Source organism: Polyodon spathula, chromosome 14 (assembly GCF_017654505.1).
Source record: "Polyodon spathula isolate WHYD16114869_AA chromosome 14, ASM1765450v1, whole genome shotgun sequence".
Lineage (NCBI taxonomy): Eukaryota > Metazoa > Chordata > Actinopteri > Acipenseriformes > Polyodontidae > Polyodon > Polyodon spathula.
The window spans coordinates 1736485-1761851 of record NC_054547.1 but is presented as its reverse complement, the minus strand read 5'-3'; the positions used below and the strand labels follow the sequence as shown (position 1 = coordinate 1761851).

The 25367-nt window shown below is 43.0% G+C and overlaps 1 protein-coding gene across 17 annotated transcripts in view; it reads right to left on the bottom strand.

The window, feature by feature from the left end:
* Positions 1–25367, bottom strand: part of LOC121327396 (microtubule-associated serine/threonine-protein kinase 2-like) — a 111555-nt gene that overhangs the window by 48866 nt on the left and 37322 nt on the right. For 14 of the 17 annotated variants that reach the window (XM_041271422.1, XM_041271431.1, XM_041271440.1 and 11 more), the window contains exon 4: positions 3229–3260. In XM_041271422.1, the coding sequence (XP_041127356.1) occupies positions 3229–3260 (32 nt within the window). Of the gene's footprint in view, positions 1–1293; positions 1474–3228; positions 3261–17504; positions 18553–25367 lie in introns of those variants that run through there. The other 3 variants (XM_041271436.1, XM_041271428.1, XM_041271437.1) reach the window with 3 other exon arrangements.

Below are 25367 nucleotides of genomic sequence, written 5' to 3'. Positions count from 1 at the left end.
TACACTGAGACGATCATAACACCTCCAGATCTCCTCTCCACCCCTGAAGAAGTCCTACACTGAGATGATCGTAACACCTCCAGATCTCCTCTCCACCCCCTGAAGGAGTCCTATACTGAGGAAGATCATAACACCTCCAGATCTCCTCTCCACCCCTGAAGGAGTCCTATACTGAGATGATCATAACACCTCCAGATCTCCTCTCCACCCCCTGAAGGAGTCCTATACTGAGGAAGATCATAACACCTCCAGATCTCCTCTCCACCCCTGAAGGAGTCCTATACTGAGACGATCATAACACCTCCAGATCTCCTCTCCACCCCCTGAAGGAGTCCTATACTGAGATGATCATAACACCTCCAGATCTCCTCTCCACCCCCTGAAGGAGTCCTACACCGTCTTTTTCCTTTTGAAAAATGATCTCCTGTTTGAGATTAAATGAATAAAGGGCAATTAGGCAGTGGGTAAGGTTAGCCACAGCCTTCTTCCATCAATCATTTTCACACATGACATGAACGTGCCTCTCAAGCCCTGAGCAGAACCCTGGAATTCCAGCCTCCCCAAATACAAAAGCATGCCAAACTGCACATGCACACTAATATGGGTACTGTTTATACAGGCCATGAACTGCCAAGGAGTGGAAGCATTCTCACATTCAAAAGGTGTGCCCAGAATAAACTTGTTTACAAGAATTAGAAATCTTTTCTTGTTCTTCTGATCCTGTTACCAGAAGACTGTTTAAAGAAACACATTCATGGTATAGAAAGGCATGTAAATTGAAATGCACACTGTGTAGTGTTCTGTCGTATAGATGTAGTCTATTTGTTTATACTGTCCCAGTATTGCTGGGGAAGTCTTTCAAGTAACACATTGTATCTTTTTACTGTCAGTGCCTGCGGTCCATACAAATCATCAATTCAAAAGGAGCTGCATTGCTTGTCCTGATCCCAAACTGGAACACACTACAGTATATATTAGTTCTATATAAAAGAATCCAGATTTATGCTCTGTAGCCACACACACACACACACACACACACACACACACACACACACACACACACCCTTTCTTTCTGGGAAGGTATGGTAAGCAGCGCCACACAGTAACAGGCAGAAAAAACAAAGCTCTGTCACTTTACCTGCCGGTGATCTCAACTCAACTTGAGGTCATTCGTTGGTCATGCTGATAAATGAACAGATCTCAAGCACGCTGCTTTAGAGTTCTTTTCAATGCTTGAGGTGAACTGTTTTAGAGTTCACACAATAGTTACACCACTCAGAAGCGAGTGCTTACTGGATCTGCAGACTGGGGGCTCCGGGGCGCTCTCTCCTCTTCTTCATGACTGGATTACTGATGCTCAGCCTCGCAGCCAGGGAGCCAGAGGAAGAACGGACAGCTGGCAGCTATCAGGAGTCACTGGAGGAATCCAGCCATCACATGTACTGGACAATACTGAAAATAATTACAGCGACAACCAGCACTCTCAAACCTGGCTTCAAACACACACATTCTAGACCTGGTTGATTCTGGGAGGGCCAAAGCAACGCAAACTCTACTGCACAGTGCTGAGCTTCAAGCTAGATCAACACTTTTTTTTGTAAAATGACTCAAGACAGAGCTGTATACAGTAATTATATATCCCAAAGTAGCCACGCTGGGTTAATCGCAATACAACACACAAGCTCCTAGCTACCTTGATGCACACTTCACTCTAGAAGTTGGTGTTAACCCACAACATACTGAACTGGCCTGACTGTACAGCTCAAAACAGGAGACAAACTAAATAGTCCTGGCAGAAAAGCCAGCAGGCACTTGCTGAGCTCCGAGCTGCGCTATACCTTAAAGGAAAAGGCAGACACCAAATTCTATTATTAGTTTTGCTGCTCAGTGACAAACATGGTTGGAAGTGAAGCTACAGAGAGAGAGACGGACAGGCTGAGAGCAATGTTTACCTGTAACAGAATCAATAAACCAAGTGAACTGAAAGAAAGTTACTGATCAAGAACAAAACCAAATAGGCAGTTATATAACGGGGCCCCCAGACATAAGCTCAGGAAACCAAGGAGCTCTATATTCACAGGCACAAGCTCCCAACACTACCTGCCCAGACAGATCTGGTAACACTGCAAGTACCTGTTGCAGCCTCGCTCTCTGTACAGCTAACTGGTCCTGAAGGTCCGGCATCTCCAGTCCAAACGGACTCACAACACGAGTGATAAGCTTAGTGCATCAATAACATTACTGCAGACCCTGCTGCAACCAGCATGCACTAAACATGGAGTGCTGGGACACAGCGCTGTGAAGAAATCCCACACCCAGCAACACGCAGCTGTTGCCCGGCTTAGCCAGACCTCCTAGGGCTTTGAGTAACCCCCTCCATTCCTGGAATCAGCAGCACAGAGCTCCCTGCACTTCCCAGCAACCTGCTATCTATAAACAGCACCACGCTAATTACGAAGACAAGGACAGTAGATAGAGAGCTGCAGTCTGTTCTGGGTCCGCTGGGATCCCATGCATTGCTAATGTATAAAAGACTATTACAGTACCATGTACTTCACCCTTAGTTCAGGATATGGATATGGATCCTGCTAAATAAATACAGGGTTGCCTAGATACCTGCAGGCTCCTTTCATAGGAGATCAGCTGTGAAAGAACTCACTCACCTCTCACAAACAAAACACACTAACACAGACTAACTGTGAAAGAACTCCCTCACCTCTCACAAACAAAACACACTAACACAGATTAGCTAGTGGTCCGGTCACAGCTCACCAGTAACGTACACTTACTTTGAGGAAACTGAAATGAAATACACATGAAAGAATGCAACAAATTGAAATAACTGTAAAAGCAAAGAAACTGTAACTATACATAATGTAATAATGCAAGGAAACTGCTTCTTAGTCTGGTAGACTACTGCTATGCGTCATTAATCTTTTTCAATGAGATTTCAACAGACTCAGTGCTGTGATATTGAAGTGTTTATTCTTTCAAATCCCTGCGTTGTTCACTTTGCATTTTTTTGGATAAGGCACGTTATCAGTGTTTACAGAACTGCAGCTGCCAAGAAAAGCCTGCCTCTAAACTTCCACCCTGCACACTGGTATTTCTAATATTTGCAGCATGAAATCACCTTTTTTTAAGCAAAGTTTAGCAGCCAACAAGCTGCCCGCATTGTAGTGTAGATTTCAGGAGAGTATGTAATGTAATAGCAAAGCTGATACTTACAAACTGCCTCTTCTGGGGAGACTCAGTTCCTTCTGTAAAAAAAAAAGGAGATCTAGAATGAATATTCAAACATCCAGAAAATTGTAATGTTTCCAAAGCAGTACACACCACAAGACAGGGAATTGAGTCCCAATGCCCTGTATGAACAGGAACAGAAATAAGAGTCCTATTGCATAGCAGTTTCCTGATTAGCCACAGTGTACAGGCAACAAGCTCAGGTGGGTCTGATTAAACTCATAGTAAAACCAGGAATGGATCAAACTGCTGTGTAGTGGGAGTCTTATTTCCATCTCTGATGAGGGTTGTGCAACTTTGCTTATTGGCATTGTCCTGAGATGTCCGCAGAGGGCACTGTGCCTTGTGTCATGTGTGGGCAAGGTACTGTAGCGAAGGAATGGACAGTGACCAAAAGAATAAATTATGATACAATCCAGATTTTGTGTTACAAAATAGAGGTATTAAAACCTAGGAGTTAATATTGAATAGGACACACAGTGTATAACCAGGACGGAGAATTCAATCAGTCACAAAAGTGCTCTCTCTTTATTTCGCTTTATATCTGACTCACACATCGAAACATGTCAAAATATTGAAAACAGTGAATTAGCAAAGGGCAGTTACACAGGTAAATACAGGACTTTTATACACTGTACTGGCATCCTGGCCAAACAGTAAACGAACTAAATGACAGAGCTTCCTCAATACCGAGGTGAACTATTGAGGAATCAGTAGTTAATATTCAGCCCTAGAGCATACAGAAAGCTGGCACTGCTGGACCTACTGCACACAGTCCCCAGTGGATCAGCAAGCACATCTGTGCCTCTCTGCTGTGTTGTGGTTAGCATAGCTGCAGCTGAACCACTAGATGTCAGCACTGTACTTTGCCGTCACAGTGAAAACGAAACCAGTTTTACATTATGAATACAAAGCACTGGTTAAATACAAGCTGAAAAAGAAAAAAACTGAAAGAATTCCAAGTGAACTTACTGACTGTACAGGGTTAAACACAGCTTACCAGCTTTGAGGCTGCAACACTGCCCCAACAACCCAGCTCATGCCCATGCATGGTACAGAGTGTGGGGGGGGGGGTGTCAGTGTGCGTAACAGACTCCGGTGATACTGAGTAAGACAGAGCAGGCCATATAGTCATTAATAATATTTAATGACATAATCCAAGTGGCTTTTGTGTCCATCCTGTAGTCCATCAGGATTCAGCAGATCTCAGCTCCACTCTCTCCCAAGGTGGGACGCCCGATCCTCTCTGTGTTTACTTCCACAAGCGTTTTTAAAGGCTTGTCACTCACGTGAGGAGCACCCTGTATTCTGTGTTCACTCAGACAGACTGCAGGGTTACTGCTCGAGGTAACCAACAGCAACACACTCTTCTAGTTAGAATATCAATACAATACAGCGGAGTCCATCTGAAATGATCTGAACACTGGGTCACTATATTACCCTGCCCGCATTACCACTAAAAACAATAACCATTTAGTGGAACGAAGTGTGTGAAAGAGCAGACTTATATTTCATGGTGGCATTTTTACCTGTTATTAGAAGCCAGCATTCAGGTAAAGACTTTCAGTAGCTTAAAAGGAAGTTTTAATTAGTGGAGGACATGGGGGGGGGATCTAGCACAATTGACAATAATATTTATTCTAATTTAATGCAAATTGTTATTTAAAAAAAAATAAAAATAAAAAAAAAGGCTGTCTTGAGATAAGCACTTGTTTTTTGTTAACAGAGTAAAAATAAAAACCAGGTCTCAGACAGTCAGTCAGAGCAAAAAGGACAGCTGAAGTGACAGAGAGCAGAGGTCAGGAGAGTTTCTCTGTTCCAGAGTTCAGAGGGACACCAGAGCAAGCCTCCCATGGCTCTTCACTGGAGGGAATTAACACACCACCTGCACTACAGCGGTAGTCTGGAACACCTCCGTGCTGCTCACGGAAACACAAGCCTGGCTAAGAACTCCACCGAGCTGATCACAGAGCACTGCCCAGTCACCTTGTACCACCGTCTCCACCCACACTCCGCTCTCAGCACAAAGCACAGCGGGGGCAGGAGCTGCTGGACAGACCCCCACACACCGCTCACAACTTATCCTGTGTGCTCAGCTTTCATAACGGCCTCTGACACAGTGAACGTTTTGATGGAGAGTGAGATTGCTGCTGACACTCTGAAGGCAATATGTTTTCAACAATATCGAATGGTCAAAAATACAATGAATTGCCCTAAATGCAATCCTTCTATGGTCCTACCCCTAACACTAATGTTCAGGCAGGTGTGTTTATGTGTTGTAATTAAGAACTGATTGAAATCTTAAGCTCCTTTTTATCTACTCCTATAACAAGCAAGCAGTTGCACTGAACCGCCTGCTGCACACATGCAGAAGTCAGAGTGCTGCTTTCACTGAAGACTACTGTACCTGCGAAAGATCTGGATGCCCTGTCCGCTTGGGGGGGGGACACGACACAGAGAATGGAAGGCAAAGCTTCAATGTAACAGCAACATCTTCAGAGTCTATAGATCCCAGATTAGAGACCTGGGGCATTACTGGATAAAGCTCACATGTACCTATGCTCATATGTGACTGTCCATACTGAAGGCTACACAATACACTGTGCAATTGAACTTGTGTCCGCTGCATCGACAACAAGGACAAGCACGAAACACATGCACGACTACAGATTGAATCTGGAAGAGGAATGTGTCTCGTCCCATATCTAATACCAGACTGTGTTTTCTAATTAGAACAGATCCCTTCCAGACTGATTGCATTACGTACGGAGGGGCTTGTTATTTAAGATAATCACACATCACTCTGTGTTACTGCCAGAGTCTCCGGGGAGGAGGGGTGCCTGTCTTCTGGGACGGATTTCGCCCTGCACAATCTCGTGAACCCTGCCGTAAATTAATTTTAAGAGGAAAGAAAATGAAATTAGCCTGAGTGACAGGCTGGACCCGAGCAGCAAGAAGCAATCCGCACAATGGATACATCTATCCAGCATGACAGCATGCCAAAGTGCAGGGCAATTTAATTAAGGAGATGGGAAATTGAGTCAGACAAGCTTAAACCAGGACAATCAAGCAAACAGCGCTGTACAAGATCTGAATCTAGCCAAACTGATGGACTGATTTGACTTGAACTGAGGCAGTAATCTTCTGACTGTACAGCAGGTAGTCTCCACTTGAGGCAAATACTGTAATTATTATACAAGGTAATTTTGAGAACCTTGTCTTCTAGTTGCTGGATGAACACGTCACCTCCAGCTGCAGCACTCTTGCTCATTATGCAATGCAGTGACATCATCCTGCAACAGCCATGATGCAATGCAACAGTCAGTTAAGTATTACCTGCAATGACATCAGCACCCTGCTCCTTGGAAGCTATCCTATATTGCTTCTGTATGCATCCTAGCAAGTGGGTATTTTCTTTTTTTTTTTTTTTGTATTGATAAATCTATATTTCGGATTTGTCATAGGCAAATAAATATTTAAAAACCCAGACAGTGCAAGACAAACAGAGCAAGCCTTTCACCAAGTTTATTACAGAATGACTGATGTGCCTGGAAGTTAGATGTTACAGACCTCACAAACTTAATTCAGCCTGTCCAAAAGTGACAGGGAGAGGATGGCGCTGTGCTAACAAGCAGATATCTATCACGACAGCAATCGCTCAGGAGAGAGAAATTAACAGGGTCTTTTTTTTTCCCTTTCATTTATTTTTCACTTTAAAATAAACATACGGTCCAGAGCTCCGAGCTTGTTAAGAGTCCAACACTGTAGATTTATAGAAATCTATGACAGGAAGAAAAGGAATCTGACATATCTATGCTTACTTGTGCATGAAATCCTAAATTTCAGTTATTAAAACACTATTTCAAGGACAAGGCACCATCTGTGGCACTGCGTCAGTCTGCTGGCACTGTCCATGCCCCACATCACTGCGCTGAGATCTAATCCAGTTCATCAGCTGGAGAGCAAGCTGTGGCACTAGAGCACAAAGTCCGGGCAGGGCGGACAGTTACTGCACTGTGTACTGTAGCTCATGGTGATGCCTTTACTGTTCGGACTGCTTCCAATTCATTCACATCAAACCTACTGTTGTGACAGCATCCGATTCTGCAAAGGTTTGTTAGCAGAATCGTATAGGATACATTATACCACAGTGGAATGGACTGTTCCACTTTCTTCGATAGGGATTCCAGATCGGGAGAGGGGTGGGAACAACACTCTCATTGCATAGCAGTGTGATCCACTTCTGGTTTTGCTATGAATTTAATAAGACACACCTGAGCGTGTTACCTATACACTGTGGCTAATCAAGCTCCTAATAAAACCTGGAATGGGTGAAACTATTACGCAACAGGAGTCTCATTTCAATCCCTGCTGTTGCACAGCTGTACGATTGAATACGGTGAGATCACAAGCATTGAGAACTGTAAAACAGAAGGATCATTTAGGAAACTGACTTCAGCCTTTCATAAAGATGTCAAGAAATATTTACTGAGAAATACAGACTGTAGCGCTCACAGCGTCAGTATAACCTATTAGAATGCAAATGCCCACTAAAACAATATGCAGTACAGTCCTCAGTAAACTTGTGCCATTTACATCAGAGCGCTAATTATGGACTGCAGTATCCTGAAGCAACAACAAACCCACAGAGCAGAACCAGCTGCAGCGCATTCTGCATCTCAAGCAGCATCAACCCACAATGCAGAACCAGCTGCAGCGCATTCTGCATCTCAACCAGCTGCAGCACATTCTGGATATCCGCTGGAAATGCAGACACCCCACCACTGCTTTATTAATCAATGACATACATTACATTACATTTTATTAGATCATGTGTTATTCATAATCATGAAGTCCCAGGAGATACAGTAGTAACAATAATGAAATACATCCACATGGAATATCATTTATTACATGGTTTTTTCAACACTGTTCCTTTAAATTTAGCTACAGGAGAAACAAGCCATTTATTGTGAAATAATGAAATGTTGCTTACTGACAGGTGTTTGTCTAACACGTGCCAGTGGGGGCACACACATGATTGAAGCTCATTGTGCCAGTTTTGATTCCATCAGAACACTATGTGTGCTGCAAGCTGGCACAAAAAATCAATAGAAACGAAAGAGGATCTGCCTGCCTTGGGCAGGGCGCATCTTCCTCACTGATGGAAGGGGCTGTGAAAAATGAACATCTTTAACCCATTAAGCGCCATACTTTGTCATTTTTTGGAGCATTTTTATCTGGCATCTACCTGTTATTTAAAATGTTCTCTTGAAACTATTTTGTTATGATTACTTACTCTAATTTTGCTAACCGCAAAACTTAGGTCTAACTATAACTTAATTCTGCAAATAAAGCCCTCCAGGTGCTTTTATGATGCCCTAATATAAAATAAAAAAACTGAAGCCTAAAAAGGTTCAATTTCTTGATATGTCTCCTAGCTACATTTTCTATGTGTTGAGCTTCATAGCCGGTGTGAAATTTCACCAGTTTGATTAGGGTAACACGTCTAACTTGAAATTCCTCAAAATAGGACTCTGAGAATATATGTTGCAAATATGTCTGTCATTTCATACTTCTAAAAGATGGAAAACATTTAGACTGGTAACGTATTGATTTAGAAGATATAAAATGACATGGTACTTAATGGGTTAAGAGGAGACAAAATCAGCCTAAACCTTATTGCATTCCGTCACCCTCTCTCTTTAAAGAGCATACTGTTCTGCTAAATCTGTTTAGCTGTTGGTTTATGCTCAGCACTGAAGTGCAGTAATCATCAGACCATGTTATGTATGCACTCCCTTGCCCAAATGATGTGTTAATTACACAGCTATTGTGCCATTAATGAAGCAGAAGAATACTCACATTCAGCATTGTGCAAGTATTGTGCTTCTCGGAGTAGAGACAATTCAGAGTGATCTGTCCATTTCAGAGAAGTTCTGCATAATTACAATGTGTTACATTTTCAAGTGCTAATTAAAATTAGCAGTGATAATTCATTTTTTATGCTTCATTGACATTGTTATTGCCGGATAATGAAACAGTCGCCCCCCGCCCCCGCTTCACTGCAACGTTCCTGTCACGGGGAGAGGAACAGGAGGGTCTACAAGGACCTACTGTAATTAGCGCTTTGAATCCTGTATCACAACACACTGAAACACACCTCCTACAATACAATACAATACATTACCCAGCATTGTATACACACACTGTAGCTTTTGTACCTATTGTTTTTATAATCAATTATAAGCATGGGTATCTGTGGCTACTTTTTAAACAGAACCCTTATTGACTGGTGAGATTAGGTATGAAGCACAGAGCACTCCCACCGAGTCTAATTCTTCCCTTATTCAGACTTGCCATATAGTTGTGGTATGCAAAACCAGAACCCTACTCTCCAACCCTGTCTAGAGCCGACGATTAAAACTGAAACGGCGCAGCTTTTCAGCGTATTGATTTCCTAAATACACCCATATTGCTCTAACCCATATATAGCGTTTTCCACCACCCATTACTCAGGATAATTGTGAGTCTCCTGTCACCACAGAGGTCAGGTGTGTCTTATTAAACTCATAGTAAAAACAGGAATGGATCAAACTGCTATGCAATGGGAATCATATTTCCATTCCTGGGAAATGCTTAGTTGTCCTACAGATTAACTATTGGGTTTTCACATACTGAATTCCCAATACAAATTCAGCACCCAGGGTTTACCCTACACCATTTTATTTCCATTATTTCCTGATTTTATCCATGCAGTCCCAGCTACAGCACTGCAGTCTTACTTAACCTAATGGAATCAACACTGCTGTTCAATCTCTCCCACGTTCCGCTGCCTGTCAGTTTCAGCATGACCTCATATTCACCTGCTCTTCCAAAGGATACCAGCTGATGTCATCTCCCACAGCTAATTCACTGACATGGAGCATGCCCACAGTCAGTGTGGGGAGTACAGCAGAGTGGTTGGAGGGCGGGGCTAAGGTTAATAAACCAACTACAGGAATTCACTGTACGGCTGCTTGTATCCATTGCTTGGGGGATGCATCAGATACTACCCCAATCTGTTCTGGTGTTTCTGTACAGTACCTAGGTGATGAGAGTCTGTATCATTTTGCACCAGGCAACAAATGAACTGAATTCTGTAGAATGGCACCTCTTTCTCCAGTGATCATTGAAGGTGTAATCGGCTACATGAGTCACTGGAAGACACAGGGTGCTCCAGCAGAGCAGATTTTGAGCACATCTGAAAAGCTCCAGCATCTCAAAACTCAGAGCCCAACTATTAGGCTGCCCTGATTACAGCTTTGAATAGACCACAAGGTGTCTCAAGGGACGACAATCCACCAAGTCATTAACATTTCAGACGTGACAAGACTGTGTAACCGTCTCTTCCTCTTCTGTCCGTCGCCAAGTGGTTCAGAGCAATGCCAATTCCACTAAAGTAGACAGGTCCTAATAAAGTGGCCAGACAGTGTAGGTTTACATGTAAATGCAGTATATGGGAATTGGGACTACAATAAGGCTGATGATTCTGGATGGATATGCGTGCAGTGAAAAGAGGAGCCGAACCAAAGACCAGACCTGCTCCTTAGATAATCGCTTCATGTCCTGCCTGATGCGGGACAGAACTAACTAGGACAAATAATGCAGAGTCCTACTTGCTGTGCCTGCAATGCACATCACAGCACGGCTCTCATAGGGCCCATATCTGCCACCAATTACAGCAGGAGATGAGAAAACAAAGGGCACATCTACTGTAGGTATGTGAATAGTAACAACTCCACACCAGGACAAAAATAAAGAAGTAAAACGTGTGCCCACCCTCACACCCCACTTCACCAAATAAATCACCACAAGGATTTATAGTCCACTTCATTTAAAAAACACTGAATACAAAAATAATAATATAGGTTGCTATGCTTTCAGTTCTTTTTTAAGACAGTTATTCACACATAATTTGGTAGAACACATACATTGTAGATGTTTGGGATTGTAGAATGCTGTTCATTGGAATGCACTGCCCAGGTGTTCTGCTCGGTGTACCAACATTTTACAGCCCATCCCCATGCAAGCACACACGTATTCTGCAAGAGCTGCAGTTACCATGTAACAGCAGACCCCATTGGTAGTTACCCAGTTATTACAATGTTATAACAGTGTTACGTGTGCCCCGTCATCTAAACATTGACAAGAAGCCTTTGTCAACTTACCGTGTGTCATGTGACAAGCACTAAAACAGTAGCAATGTGCAGAAAGCTTGTTTGACTGCTCTCCTGTTGGGGCACAGCAAGACGATCTGGACTCGGCAGAACAGTCACAGTGCTGTCAGAATCGGGTCGGCTGGCTGCCCTGAATCAGTCTTTCTCCTGCACTTCTGAATATGCAAGTGCACTCAGTGATTTAATTAGAGGCCACTGCATTCAAGTTCGGTAACTGCTCCACATTATATATATAAATAGCAAGACGATTGGGAACATGCTCTGTAAAGAACTAGAACGAGGGCTTGCTTGCTTGCTGACCTATCTGCCATAGCTACAGTCCCAACACCTTGGCTGTCACCAGGCACCTGACAAAGTCAAAATGTATTAATTGAACACAATGGAAGACAAGAGATAAATACATAAATATTATTTAATTACTTAGAGATGGAAATAACTCTTGTTGCCTAGCAGTTTGATCCATGGCTGGTTTACTATGATTTCAATGAGACACACCTGAACTTGTTACATACACACTGTGGCTAATCAAGCTCATAGTAAAACCTGGAATAGGTCAAACTGCTACATCTTAGGAGTCTTATTTCGATCCCCACTATTTCTAAATGTAGCCCTGTTGAATGTTTTATAGTTATGGGTGGAATGTAAGTTGGCCATTGGTTGGCAGCTACTGTATAGTTAGCCATGAAACACCATTAGTGCTTGCAGTACACTGCAACAACAACAAACTGCACCCCTCAAATACGTTTGAGTAAATCATAGGAAAGCCACACTTTAGTGTAGAGAACCCTGCCTGGTGGTTACAGCACAGCATTCACAGCAGCATGCGTTTAGCTGCCAAATGTTTGAATGCCAAGACTTACTGAGATTTCCATCCTGGATTTAAATTGAATCAAACTCCACACACACAGACAGAACAGTTCCCATTATTGTGTTAATGGGTTTTAACTCTCTCATGTGACAGGAAACCGAATGCAACAAATCCCTTAATATCCCAGCTTTAGAAATGCCCTCCTCTATGCTGCTGCAGCGAGTCTAGTTATTACCAGATTTCCATAGTCAGATGCATGCCTTTTAATGGCCTAAAATAATAATAACCTACACACATTATTTTGCTTTTGTGTACACTGTTTGAAATCCACAAATAGTACCTACTTGTTGCTACACAATTTTCCTGAATGATGCTTCTCCAGTTATTCACAATTCTACCCACAATTTAAAAAACAGGACACCCAATTGGTTACACAAGACAAGACCTTCGATAACGTTTCAACATTTTAACTATCAACGCCTCTGCAGCAGCACTAACTCGTGGGTACTGATCTTCAGCTCAAACGGCTTACTGTGCCCAGTGCAACTGTGCAGCATCATCTCCGAAACACACAGCTTGCCTCACTTGGCTCATTAGCCAGCTTTGCACTGGTTAGTTAGACAGACAATGGAGCACAACTCAAGGATGAGCTCGGGACCGCGTTCAGCAGTCAATTAGTTAAACAAATGCTCAAGGTTTTACAGAGCAGGGGGAGAACACAAAGGACTGTAGGCTGAAAATTATGCTTAACTGCTTGAAGGATTGTCTTTTTTTCTCCCCAAGGTGAGGGATTGAATGGACGCCCTCACGCTGCCAAGCACAACATTCATAATGTCAAGGGCTGTGCTTCACTCACTGCAGGATGCCGTTCACACATCGCTTATTACCCAATGTTGAAAGCAGAAGAAAACCATTAAAAAGTAGCATGTTTTCCTTTGTTTTGTACCAGATGGATTTCTTTAGGTTTCAGTGTAATATCTCCCCAGGAGGGAACCCTTTAAGGTTCACATCCCCTAAGGGGTTCATTATGTATTTTCAAAACAGCTCTTGTGTAAGTGTCTGTTATTCACAGTAGAGATTAAAATCATCTTTTTTTCATAATAGATAAGGAATGGTTTATAAATAATTTTCTGAAAGATTTTTGTATTTCTATGATGCACACGCATGGATGATATCCTTTAGTCATTTCAGTTTAATGTTTGCTTATTCATTCGGTACACAGACCAGCAAAATATCCTTTAGAGGTGCCGATCTCCCTGAGGAACTGGAAATGTATTGATATGATTAAATAACACTATGCAAACTGCATGTGACAAAACAGATTTAAAACAAACTAGAAAACTCACCCAGGAACCTGGAGTCCATTACTGCAGTAAGGGAGCTGGACTCTGAGTCTAGCTACCCCCTCCCAGCACTCAGACCGCCCTGGTTTCCTTGCTGGGGTTGAACATGTCCCATTCGCTGTGGAGTGGTTTATGATCCAATATGATGAAAAGAACACTGCCTTGAAAGTCCTTTGAGGGATGTGCCATTTGCCACGCAGTGTGTGAGGGAAAACACCACCACAAGCTGCCAGTCACAAGCAGACCCATTCCAGTTACCGCAAGTAAATCCGACGCACTTACAATCCCCGGAGCAGAGATGTCGCTGTGTCGCAGGTGCGTTTTTATTATCCCTTAGTGGACAGCAGGTCCCTTTGAGACTCATAGAGCAGCTTTCTTTTAACTCTGCAAAGCCGCTCCTTGCTGGCCTCTCTGCTGCTGTAAACACTGTTCTAATCAACCTGACCTAATCACCTGGGATTCAGCACCAGCAGCGTTCCTTCACAGACTCTGGAAGCAACGACTGTAAAGACGGGACTCATCTGTCCACCTGTAAGGTTTGGATCCAGACTCACTGCCCCGAGGTGAGAATAAGCCGGCACCAGCTTAGAAAGGCTTTTGGATTGCGTGTTTAAAACCCTGGCTGGTCTCAGACCACAGAGTTAATCAGCTGCTATGTGAATTTCAACTGACCTGGCTAAAAGCATGGACATCTTCAATCTCGCACAACAGTTCTCAAAAGATTTGACACCGTAACGTGTTTTGAAACAAATGTACTGGCTGTATGGTCACACTTAAAAACAAAGCCAGTGCACTGTTTGTGACCAGTTCATTTATTTTTTGCAGTAGCCAGTGGATATTTTAAAAGATATTTACTAATTGCTATGCATAGCCATTTAATACCCTACAACATTACAGGTTTTTAACAAAGATCATTTGCCATGAATGAATCATTTCAGCTGCGACCTGCACAATTTACTTTGCAAAACGTTATTGTGATAAGTTGGTAATAATGCTGCTGTGGTTTTTCCGTAGGCCTAACATTATCACACAAGCTCCCTGCCATGCGCTAATGAATACTTTGCTTATCCAAGCATGTCCAGATGCCGACAGAGATAGATCTGATAATGTGGGGAACCAATCCCTGTGCCTGGTAATTCATTTCTCGATGAATCCTTTATCCTGTAAAGCATGAACTTGATTAATTGGAAAGGAAAAGTAATTTCACAGAACCCCCTCCCCCTTTCAGGTAGCAACACAGCTTCAAACCAACAGGGTAAAAATAAACAAAAAGCTTCCAGGAGATGACAAACACAGAGATAAAGTGCAGGAATTATTTACTTATGATGGAAATTCTACTTTTTCACTCTGCTATAACCTTGAGATTGCAAGACCACAGGGCAAGGTTTGTAGTGGCGAGTTATACAGTAGCTATGTGTCAAGTGCTTAGTTACGTTAGGGTAAACTCGATTTCCAATCAGCCACTCATTCAGAGCCACGGTGTACCGTGCTGCGAATGAGAATCTTGGTGACGTTCGTTTATCGAAATCGCACAGGAATTTGCAATACCGGATGAAAGACTGTGAGAACAAACAACACTCACTGTCCAATCAGGGGTCTTGAAACTAGAGAACCTTTCCCAAATAAATCAGGGCTTTTTTAGCCTGGCGAATAATGAGACACTGAGTTATCATCACACCTTAGCAGCCATGGGGTAAACACTCCAATACGAGAAGGCTGGCGCTGTGTTTTACAATGTCGCAAAGCAGCAACGTCTTTGAAAAATAATGTAATTTTAATAACTTCAGTAAATAAGAAAGCCTGGTGGGGACAGGACCCATCAAACACATGCATCATCCCAACACATTAACATTTGAATGCTCCGGTGTACTGCGGATCTGTACAGTACATACGGTTAGATTAAATTAATGCAACTTTGCAAGGGAATGAAACAGATATTATACAAATATGTTCAAAAGTGATTTTGTAGGAGGATTCTCTTCATCAGAAACGACTGCAGAATGAGCGTCTGAAACTCTGCATGTTGTCTGAACAAGCACAGAACATCTGTCTCATTTTATTTTACTGCTCACCGAATCTTTTGAACTATGCCTGCCAGACGAAAGCCATTTTAGTTATAATGTAGCTTTCATAACAAGCCATCGTGTTAGCTTTTCTTCATTGACAGACTAGCTGATCTAATTCAAAGAGAACTCTGACGTGAGCAGTTTGAGTAATTACCAGCTTGAATGAGGTTGTGCATCAATGGCCACTCTATTCAAAAGCCTTGACTGTAGAATTGCTCCTGTAGAAACCTGTACTCTGCAGTAACACCAGTGCCGGTGGCTGGAGCAGGAGCATCCTGTATTACAGACCATTGCTGCATGGGAGAGCATGGGAGAGCCACTTCAAAGCAGAGCCTTAGGCAACACATTGCTGCAGGGTATATACAGATGAATACATAAAACAACACCAGGGACTGACTGCCTGCACCCTCCTCACTACACTGTCTCTCTATTTACACAGCACTCTTGTGTGATGATAGCGTTGGGTTTTGCCCCAGAGGGGGAAAAAAATTATAATAAAACTAAAAAAAAGAAAAATTACTACATAATATATAAGGGCTTGACAAAAAAACAACGACTAAAAGCATCTCCGACATGCATTCTGCTGGTTGGTAGAAGCTGGGTTTGCTTCTGTATCCAATACACATAGCAGATGCTTAACTAGGAACAGCCTCCACGGGAATGGCCCCAGGGGTTAGTATACAGTAGAGACAGACAGCTATAGCTGCTGACTTCCACCCCCAACACAAGTGCTCTGTGGATTCCCTGCTGCTCCCAATCAGAAATGTGCCCTCCCTCCCTACAGTATACCCCCACCTATACTGCACACAGGCTGGACAGGGCTGCAGGGCTGCCCTTAACCCCTCCTGTTCCGATTCCGAGAACATCATCACAGGACATCTGCTTAGTGTCGGAGCAAATTGAAGAGTCTCTTCATACTGTATTATTTCCATTAAAAAAATTTAAAAAAAGTAAATGCAACAGTCTAACATGTTTCAGCTTTTCCACCTCGTCCTACAAGTGCAAATTCTAAAAGGGACGGCTACATGTTAACCGTGAGGGTTCCTCGCGTTCGGTTTTCACAAATGTACTTCTGAAAGTGAAAACAAACAAGAGGCTTTTCTCATCCTGTTTCAGTTAGTAATTAAGCAGGGCTCAGGTCTGCATGCTGTCTGGCGCACTCGCTTTTACATGCAGCTAAACAGTTAAAGCTATTTACTCCAAAACTTAATTAACACATTTCTAAAACCAGTAATAAACAATCTTAGACTAAATCACTACAAGCACCTAAATTCAATGTCCGAGTTGTTTATTTCTGGCTTGGTAATGTTATTGCGTTTCTACTATCTGTAAAAAACATACTAAAGACAATTTGGAGTAAACGGACCCTCTGTGCTCCCTGTTAACTTTTAAATGTTGGGTTTCATTCGCCTAACGAATGATCTGAGCTGATCAGCCATGCTGTATCTGGATAGAAGTGCACTTCCACACAATACCATACACCCAGGACTCTCAAAGAGGTCTATGTGGAAAGGCCATACCTCAGCAGGTTATTTGTATATACAGTGCAGCAGTTGCTCAGGCACTGTGGAAGCACACTTTTGTTACCTGCACTTACTATACTGAAGCCTTCAGACACTAGTGTTATTAAAACAAAAAGGCAGAGAGAGTAGAACTGACCCGATGCCCTGCCCTCCATCCCCTCCCCAGAGTCTCGCTGTAATGAAGGGTCTGAGCTGGGATTTGTCAGCCCTTTAGCACACAGATGAGCCTCCCATTCAGCTACTGCAAACACTAAAAGCAAGTTCAAACAAGCACCAATATCCCAGCTTGAGTTTCTTCTTACCTGAAGCCCTCTCCTTCGCAGTATGCTTGAGTCGTCCATGTTCACTGGTCAGAGCGGCAGCGTGCACAGAAAGCACACTCTTGCGAAACAAATCTGGGTCCCTCCTGCTCGGGAAGTCCCTGGGAACTTATCCTGATGCCACGGAGGGGGCAGATACAAACACAAGCACGCGCCAAGCTGACATCCGTCATCTACCGTGGAGCCAGAAGAGAGTGGCTTTGCAACAGCGTGCCAGGGGCTGCGGGGGCATCACTCAAGAGGGAAAGAAGGGAGGCATCAGCCACTATGTCAGAATAAAACACAGATCTATCCGCAGGTCTGCCTACTCAAACTGTAAACGGTAGGAGGTAGACGAGACTTATCTCTCCCAAGTAAAACAACTTCTCAGATGAGATTTCAATACAGACAGTTATCAATACAGGGTAACGTTAGGGAGCTGTTTTGTCTTCTTTCCTTGTTTCTTTTGTTTCGCTCTGTGTTTCGGCAAGTCATTGTCTGAAATCCCTCCATCGGATCATTTCCTTTCGTCTGCCTCCTAGTCCCATCTGTTTCTGCGGTGTAGCAGTCGCTCCAAGGCTGAGAGATGCAGAGAGAGACACAGAGCGCTAAACTGTCCTGTACATTGGGAGCAGGAGCTTTTCCACTCTGTAGCTCCTCTTGCCGATCGCCCTTCTGTGCCAAAAGAAGCTCTCCCCCACAGGTCTCCAGTTTCATCAGCAGCAGATACACATGTGCAGTGTGAGCTCAGCCCACTCCGGATTTCTTCCACTCATGTATTCATCATAACAAGCTCCTGTCGACAGCCAGAGTTAGTCAGTCTAAAGGCAGACTTCATCTAAAGCCGGTGGAGAGGGCTGTACTGCCAGGGTAGTGCTTAAGGGGCGGTGGAGGAGGGAGGGAGAGAATGCTGGATCTTTTTATGTGTCGACAATCACGAGGGGGTCACAGGCTCATTTCTTTCTTTCTCTCTCTCTCTCTCTCTCTCTCAAGGATATGCACTTGTTCCCTTTATGTTCCAGGACAATCCAGACACTGCATAATTCATATCCCCTTGCTCTACCATTTCATCCAAGTCAGAGTGATGGAAAAAAAGAATATAAATTATTAAAGCCCCAATTTTAGATTTTTCACCCCCCACTGTAACCCTGCACACCAGCTCCCTGTATGATTTCAAGAGCTGTTTCGCAGCCTGGACCTGCAGAGAGCAGGCAGTGCGATAACAGCTAGAGCCAACAGTAAAGTCTCCCTTAAATGAAGGCACTGTGAAGCAGCTATCCAGGTCCAGAATCCAAAGCTTATACTGAACTGGCAATGGAAAACCCAGATCCAACAGTAATCAACAGCTGGGCTAAGCACACCAAAAGCAGTAGGCAGTAGTAGTAGCTTTCCTTTATAGTGTTGAGTATCTACTTTAAAAAACACAGACTAGCTGCGACGCTCTCTGTCCTTCAGTGACTCGTTCGTCCAATGAGAAAGGCAGCAGCTGCATTAGTGGAAACAAAGCAAAAACAGAAAAACAAAGTCTGGATGAAATTAATTTTCAAATCTTCAAGCTGCCACAAACCACGGTTACAAATAAATTCCACTCTGACCCTTCAGCCTTCCGGAACACACGTTCCAAAGGTGCCAAGATGTGCAGCTGCTCTGGCAATAATAGCATTCCCCCCTCTCCACGCCTGCCTGCCTGAGCTTCGTGGAAATGTTCAGTGTTTGAGGGGAGGATGAGGATGAAGGCACAGCCAGCTCTTGCTGAAGCCCGACGGATGGAAGAGTTTAAAGTTTCCGGGAGCTTGAATCCTGCGAGCATCGCGCTAGCCTGCGTTCAGACAAAGGCAGCCCGGACTCCTCCAGCCGCTATTCTTCCTTCAAGGCGCTGTGGTTTTCTGATGGTTTCATGTTTCTAAGCACCTCAACACTTGAGAACTCTAGTCACTCTCTCACACACACACACTGCCTCCCCTTCCTCTCCTGCCTTTAAAACACTAAGCTGAGCGTCGAATCCAGTCAGTTGGAACATCAGAAAGGCAGCCAACCACATACGAGCAGAGTGGACAGTGGATTTGCATAGAGTGAATGGAAACACAGGCAGACTGCAAGCTCCATCAACCAGCAGTAGGACAGCTTTATTCACCTAGCCTTGTCTCTTACCTTGTGAATAGTGACTGCTCCTGAAGGCTGAGCACAACAGTAAGCAGGATGGATGTTACTGTACTAAAACAAACATTAAAAAAAACACTGTTAACAAGTCCCTTGCTCTGATCTTCCTGTTTCAGCTCCCTGTGGAGCATGGTGTGCCCCGAGGCAATGTAGTAACTAGATTTGTTTTTAAGATACACTGTACAGAACACTGTATAGAAAGTGGTTATTTCTAGCGAGTGTAAAATCTTGTTAACACCAACAGTAATGTGACCTACAGAGACACACTTTCAGAGCGTTTACTCCAGTCGTGAAATTAACAGCAATATTATTACTTTAAAAGGGAGAAGATTCCTTGTCTAACGCTGCAGAGTGAGAACAGAAGTGGATCGCTTTATGAGATGTGTGTCTTGTTTTAATCGTGATTTCTGTGTTTTTACCCTCAGTTGGACAGCATTTCCAGACCCTGCTGAACACAAACGCTGTGGTTACTGGACAACAATGCATGCTCTGAAGTCCTGGGTTCTACGAGGGGTCAGTGAGTTTAGAATAAGAAAGTTCAGGCCTGGCTGGAGCTCTTTGCTTAGTGACAGGGGTCTCAGCTTGTTATATCATCATGCATATCCTTATTTTTGCATACACCAGTTACTAATTAATGCTGCAGTACATAGTACAGCACTGTAAACAGCTGATGACTCCCCTCAGCCAGAGCACTACACTTTAGTACAAGATTAACAGCCTTCTTTCCTGCTATACTGCAGGACTACCGAGGGACGAGGAGCTGTAAATAAAATAACACTTGCTGTACAGCACTCAATTCATCAAACAGCATGAAATGGTTTACGCTGCACTATATATAATGTATACTAACACTTCAGCCTTTTAGCAAAAACAACTGTTCCATATTACTGCTTGAATGAATACCAGACCGTCACTCCGAGATATATTGGGAGCGGAACTGTATTTGTTTGCAACTATTATTTTCTCAAAAACAACAGAAACAAGCAATGTGTCACAGCCACTTAACTGAATGTGCTTAACAAATGTGCAAGGGAGGATAATCCATTCTCCCTGGGAAACACGCACGCGCACGCAGGGAAGGAATGCGCTGCTTGAGAACCTACTGCAGTGTGCATTACTTAAATAATAAACACACGTCAGATTACTGTACTTGCTGCACTCAACGCAGGTCCTTACACTCCAAGAACTGCAATGTAAATATTTAATTCAAATGCTTCCCAAATGGCGAGATCCCTTGTAAATACGGTGCAGTTCATTATCCTGAGATGACCCCCCACCCCTCCCCTCCCCTCATCTTGCCCTCTGGCAATCCTAGGGTATATTTCATGTTCTTGCAAATTGCATTTAAAAATTGCAGGGTATAATGGAAACAAGACTTAATAAATAAATTAAAAAAAAAAAAAAAAAAAAACATAGGGAACTTAACTGAAACTTTTTTAATGTATACACTGCACGGAATCCGTTCCTTGGAGATCAATCGCTGTAATAATGTGATGCTCTCATTGTGTGAGGTGTGGAGTATCATCCAAAAGGGAATGAGAAATGTGCAAAAATCAGAAATGACTACAAGTGGCTGAAGAATCAGGCCCTGATATACTGTAGATTTTATATACTACATATATATATATATATATATATATATATATATATATATATAGATGCAACAGAGAACACACTATATAAGTTTTTGCTGTGCCACTAAAAACACACAATGGTAAAGGAATTCGAGCGTTCTACTGCACCTTTCATAAAACAATACAGTGGGTGCGTGTGCATGCGCATGTTCGGGAGAGGTAGTAAAACAAAGACCATCACCCACCTTCAAAAGGAACAAAGGCACTAAACTCATCTTAGCTTTCCGCAAACATTCTTAAATCGAGGATGATCGTTATTAAACAATGAAAATGTGGGAAAGGGATATTTGACTTTCAAGGTAGACTGAATAGAAAGCTGTAAAAAAGTATTGGTTCATTGAGGATTAATACAGTACCAAAGGGATGCACGAGTTAGGTATAGTCAGTTGTACCACCTTGAATATTACACAGTATGCTGCAGCTTGAGCAATGCTAACAGTTTCTAAAAACAAAATATAGGCATAAAACTACCGTTCACGTTAAAGTTAAGGGAAGCTATCCCACTCAAATGCAGTCTTTGAGCAGGAGAGATAATATCCTTTCTGCAGAGCAACACGAAACCAATGCTGTACTGTAATTATAACTGACTGACAGCTATTAACTGTGCTCATCACTCACAGCCAACTCCAGCAAACAGCACTAGGAACTCTGTAATTGACTTTAAATGGCAATGCGGCCGTCCATGAGTTTCCTAATGATGATGAAGTGCTCCACACTCTGGAGAACAAAGATATGTGATCATCTGAACCATGAACAGGTAGCCCTGGTATTGGGGTTCTCAATAGAATAACTGTTGAACCATGAACAGGTAGCCCTGGCATTGGGGTTCTCAATAGAATAACTGTTGAACCATGAACAGGTAGCCCTGGCATTGGCATTCTCAGTAGAATAACTGCTGAACCTCAAACAGGTAGCCCTGGCATTGGGGTTCTCAATAGAATAACTGTTGAACCATGAACAGGTAGCCCTGCCATTGGGGTTCTCAATAGAATAACTGCTGAACCTCAAACAGGTAGCCCTGGCATTGGGGTTCTCAATAGAATAATAACTGACACGCCCAGTTTTGTTAAGTGCTTGCAATGCTATTTAAAAGCATCTCTACATAGAACAGCAAAGGAGTAAAACTATAGCAGCAACTGTACTGAAACAATGATCCTTTCTGTCCCAAAACTCGGTGAGCAGAAATAGGGTCAGATGAAAGCAAGCTTTCACAGTTCAGCTCCTCGAGGACAGAGTCGCTGCAATGGTACTTCACTATTGCCAGAGGAAGAACTGTCAGACAGCCTGGCCCAGGTTTTACTACGAGCTTGATTAGCCACAGTGTACAGGCAACAAGCTCAGGTGCATCTTATTAAACTCACTGTAAAACCAGGAATGGATCACACTGCTATGCAATGGCAGTCCTATCTCCAGCCCTGCCTTTTCTTTCAAAGAATGTTGTTTTAATTATATTTTTATAATCCTTGTGGAACTGACCCATTAGCTTAGTTGTACCATTCTTATTTTTGGTGCAAAAGGCAGCAAGTTTACAATACTCAATAAAAAGGTAAGGTAAGCATTGTAAAAGCACAGGGAGGTGGTAAAGCATGTTAAAAAACGTGGCAAACCAAAGTAAACTATAAGAAGTGGCTGTGGAATGCAGGGGTCAGGTTTGTGCAGCAGCCCATAAACCCTTCGACATGCACACAGCACCTACCTGGAACCCTCCCATCTATCCCATGTGCTTTACGGATCATCCAGAAACAGCGAACACGCCTTCCTATAACTGGGTCCGCTTGAGCTGGAGCGACCCCGCCACACTATAATGGACGAGGAAAGATGACCTTCCCTGTTGTGTGTAGCTGAGGAGCTTGGATTTAGAACTATTGAGTTCATACATATAAAAACAACCTTCCTGGCAGATTTCAGTCCAGAACAACTTCCACTGAAAATCAGCATGGTCCTGGCTACCCATGGAGCCCTACAAGCTAGTGATAAAAATGGCAGCAGGCTCAGAAAATACAAAACTCCTCAGCCCCATACGAATTGGTTTTGTCTTCAGCCCCAGGAAGGACCTGATAAACAACAACATGCAAGGCTGCTTCCAAAGACTAGCCTTGAATCCCCAGGAGTGTCTATTAGCTCAATGTGATTCATTATGTGAAGGTCTGTTACTCCCACTTTGCCATCAGCACCACAATGAATAACACCATTGAATAGATATGGTGGGCATGAACAGCAGCTCTGGCTTGCTTTATCCTACAAGAAGACTGGTTTTACATCCAAGTACAGTTTACAATCTAGTCTTACACTTACTTATCAAGTGCTTCGGAGAAGGTCCTGTGTTGGCCGATCAGCATTTTACAGCGCCCCCTGTGGTTTCTAGAAATTCCTTGGATGGAGGAAGCGACCAAAATCGAAGCAAAATGCAAACGATATTGTGATATCAAACTTCAGATAGCAACAGGAAATGTGGCTCACAGCTATTGACCTCAAAATGCAGAAGGTTGAAATACTCACAGCAATAACTAGGTCACGTATGTGCATGCCATAGCAGAGCATACAGTACAGCTGTTCTTTGCATATTCCACTGCAGGGAGTGTGGATTTGGGACCAGCTTTAGGATAGCATCATCGCAATGCTGTGCAGATTTACAGTGGACAAAGGAGAATAAATAAAAAAAAAAATAATAATAATAATAATAAAAAAATAAATAAATAAAATAATTGAAATTCCCATCTTCTAATACAAATTGTACTGCAAGCTCTTTCAATTAAGAAGGTAAAATATCACTTCACCATATTGATAGTTTAAGGCTGTATCTGTCATTTTGTAAATGGAAACTCCTAATAGGAGGATCCTGCAATGAATTAAATGGATAATGGGTAGTTCCACAAAGGCAGCTGGTCACATGAGAACCCCGTTTGGATTCAGAAAATGTGCATCTACAAATCCCCTGTTGGTGTTAGTGTGTGGGCGTGCCCTGTTAGTGTGTGTGTGTGTGCGTGCCGTTAGTGTTAGTCTGTGTGCATGCATGCCCTGTTGGTGTTAGTGTGTGTGTGTGCGTGCGTGCCGTTAGTGTTAGTCTGTGTGCATGCATGCCCTGTTGGTGTTAGTGTGTGGGCGTGCCCTGTTAGTGTGTGTGTGTGTGTGTGTGCGTGCCGTTATTGTTAGTCTGTGTGCATGCATGCCCTGTTGGTGTTAGTGTGTGCATGCATGCATGTATTTGTGTGTTGTGTGCTTGTATGCCTTTTCTACAGGGCCGAACTTCAAACCAGAGGTTTGCTTTGCACTGTAGACTGGAAAGGCACAAACACAAGCAGGGCAGGGGTCTTGTTATTCCCCCTCAAATCACAATCCTACTATACTCAGGTCGAGCAGTTAACAATCATCATTAAAACCATTTAGTGAGATACCTGGGACAGGGGTAGCTCAATAAAAGTACCAAGGTCATTTTATAGCACTCCATCTCTTGGCAAAGGTTTGACAGGAGAGTTCTGCAGATAATCAATCTATGTAGGAATCAGAGATCAATGAACATAGCTTACTTAAGAGAAGTACAGGGAGAAAGGTCAAAAAACTCGGTGCTTAAGAGAAAGTAGCCTTAATAATCCTCACTTGCACCAAGAGGGTATTGGAATCAGCTAAGAGGTCAATGTTCTGAACTTACCTCAAAAGGTCATTCGACCAGAGTGCACAGAACTGCTTCACTAGAGCTGCTATTGATGGTCATATACTGTAGGCTACACTGGACACAGTATTAGATCAATCCACTACAAGGCTGTAACCAAACTCATATTCCTAACACTGGGGAGGCAGAGTAGAGATTCCAAGTTTAAACAAGCAGTCTTTTGGTATGACAGTAAAGTTTTTTGTTTCAGGTTTAATTTACTGTATTGAAAGCTGCACTGTAAAGAAAGTGTCATTGGTTGGGTTCTAGAATACCTAGAACCTCAATGCCAACAGAATGCATGGAGGTTCCAGACCTCACTGGGGTTTTAATAGTGAAGTGATGGTTCCTTTAGAAGATAAAGGCAAGAACCCTACCTGGTGGTGTAGATCTGATTCACAGAAGATGGGAAAGCGGTGGATT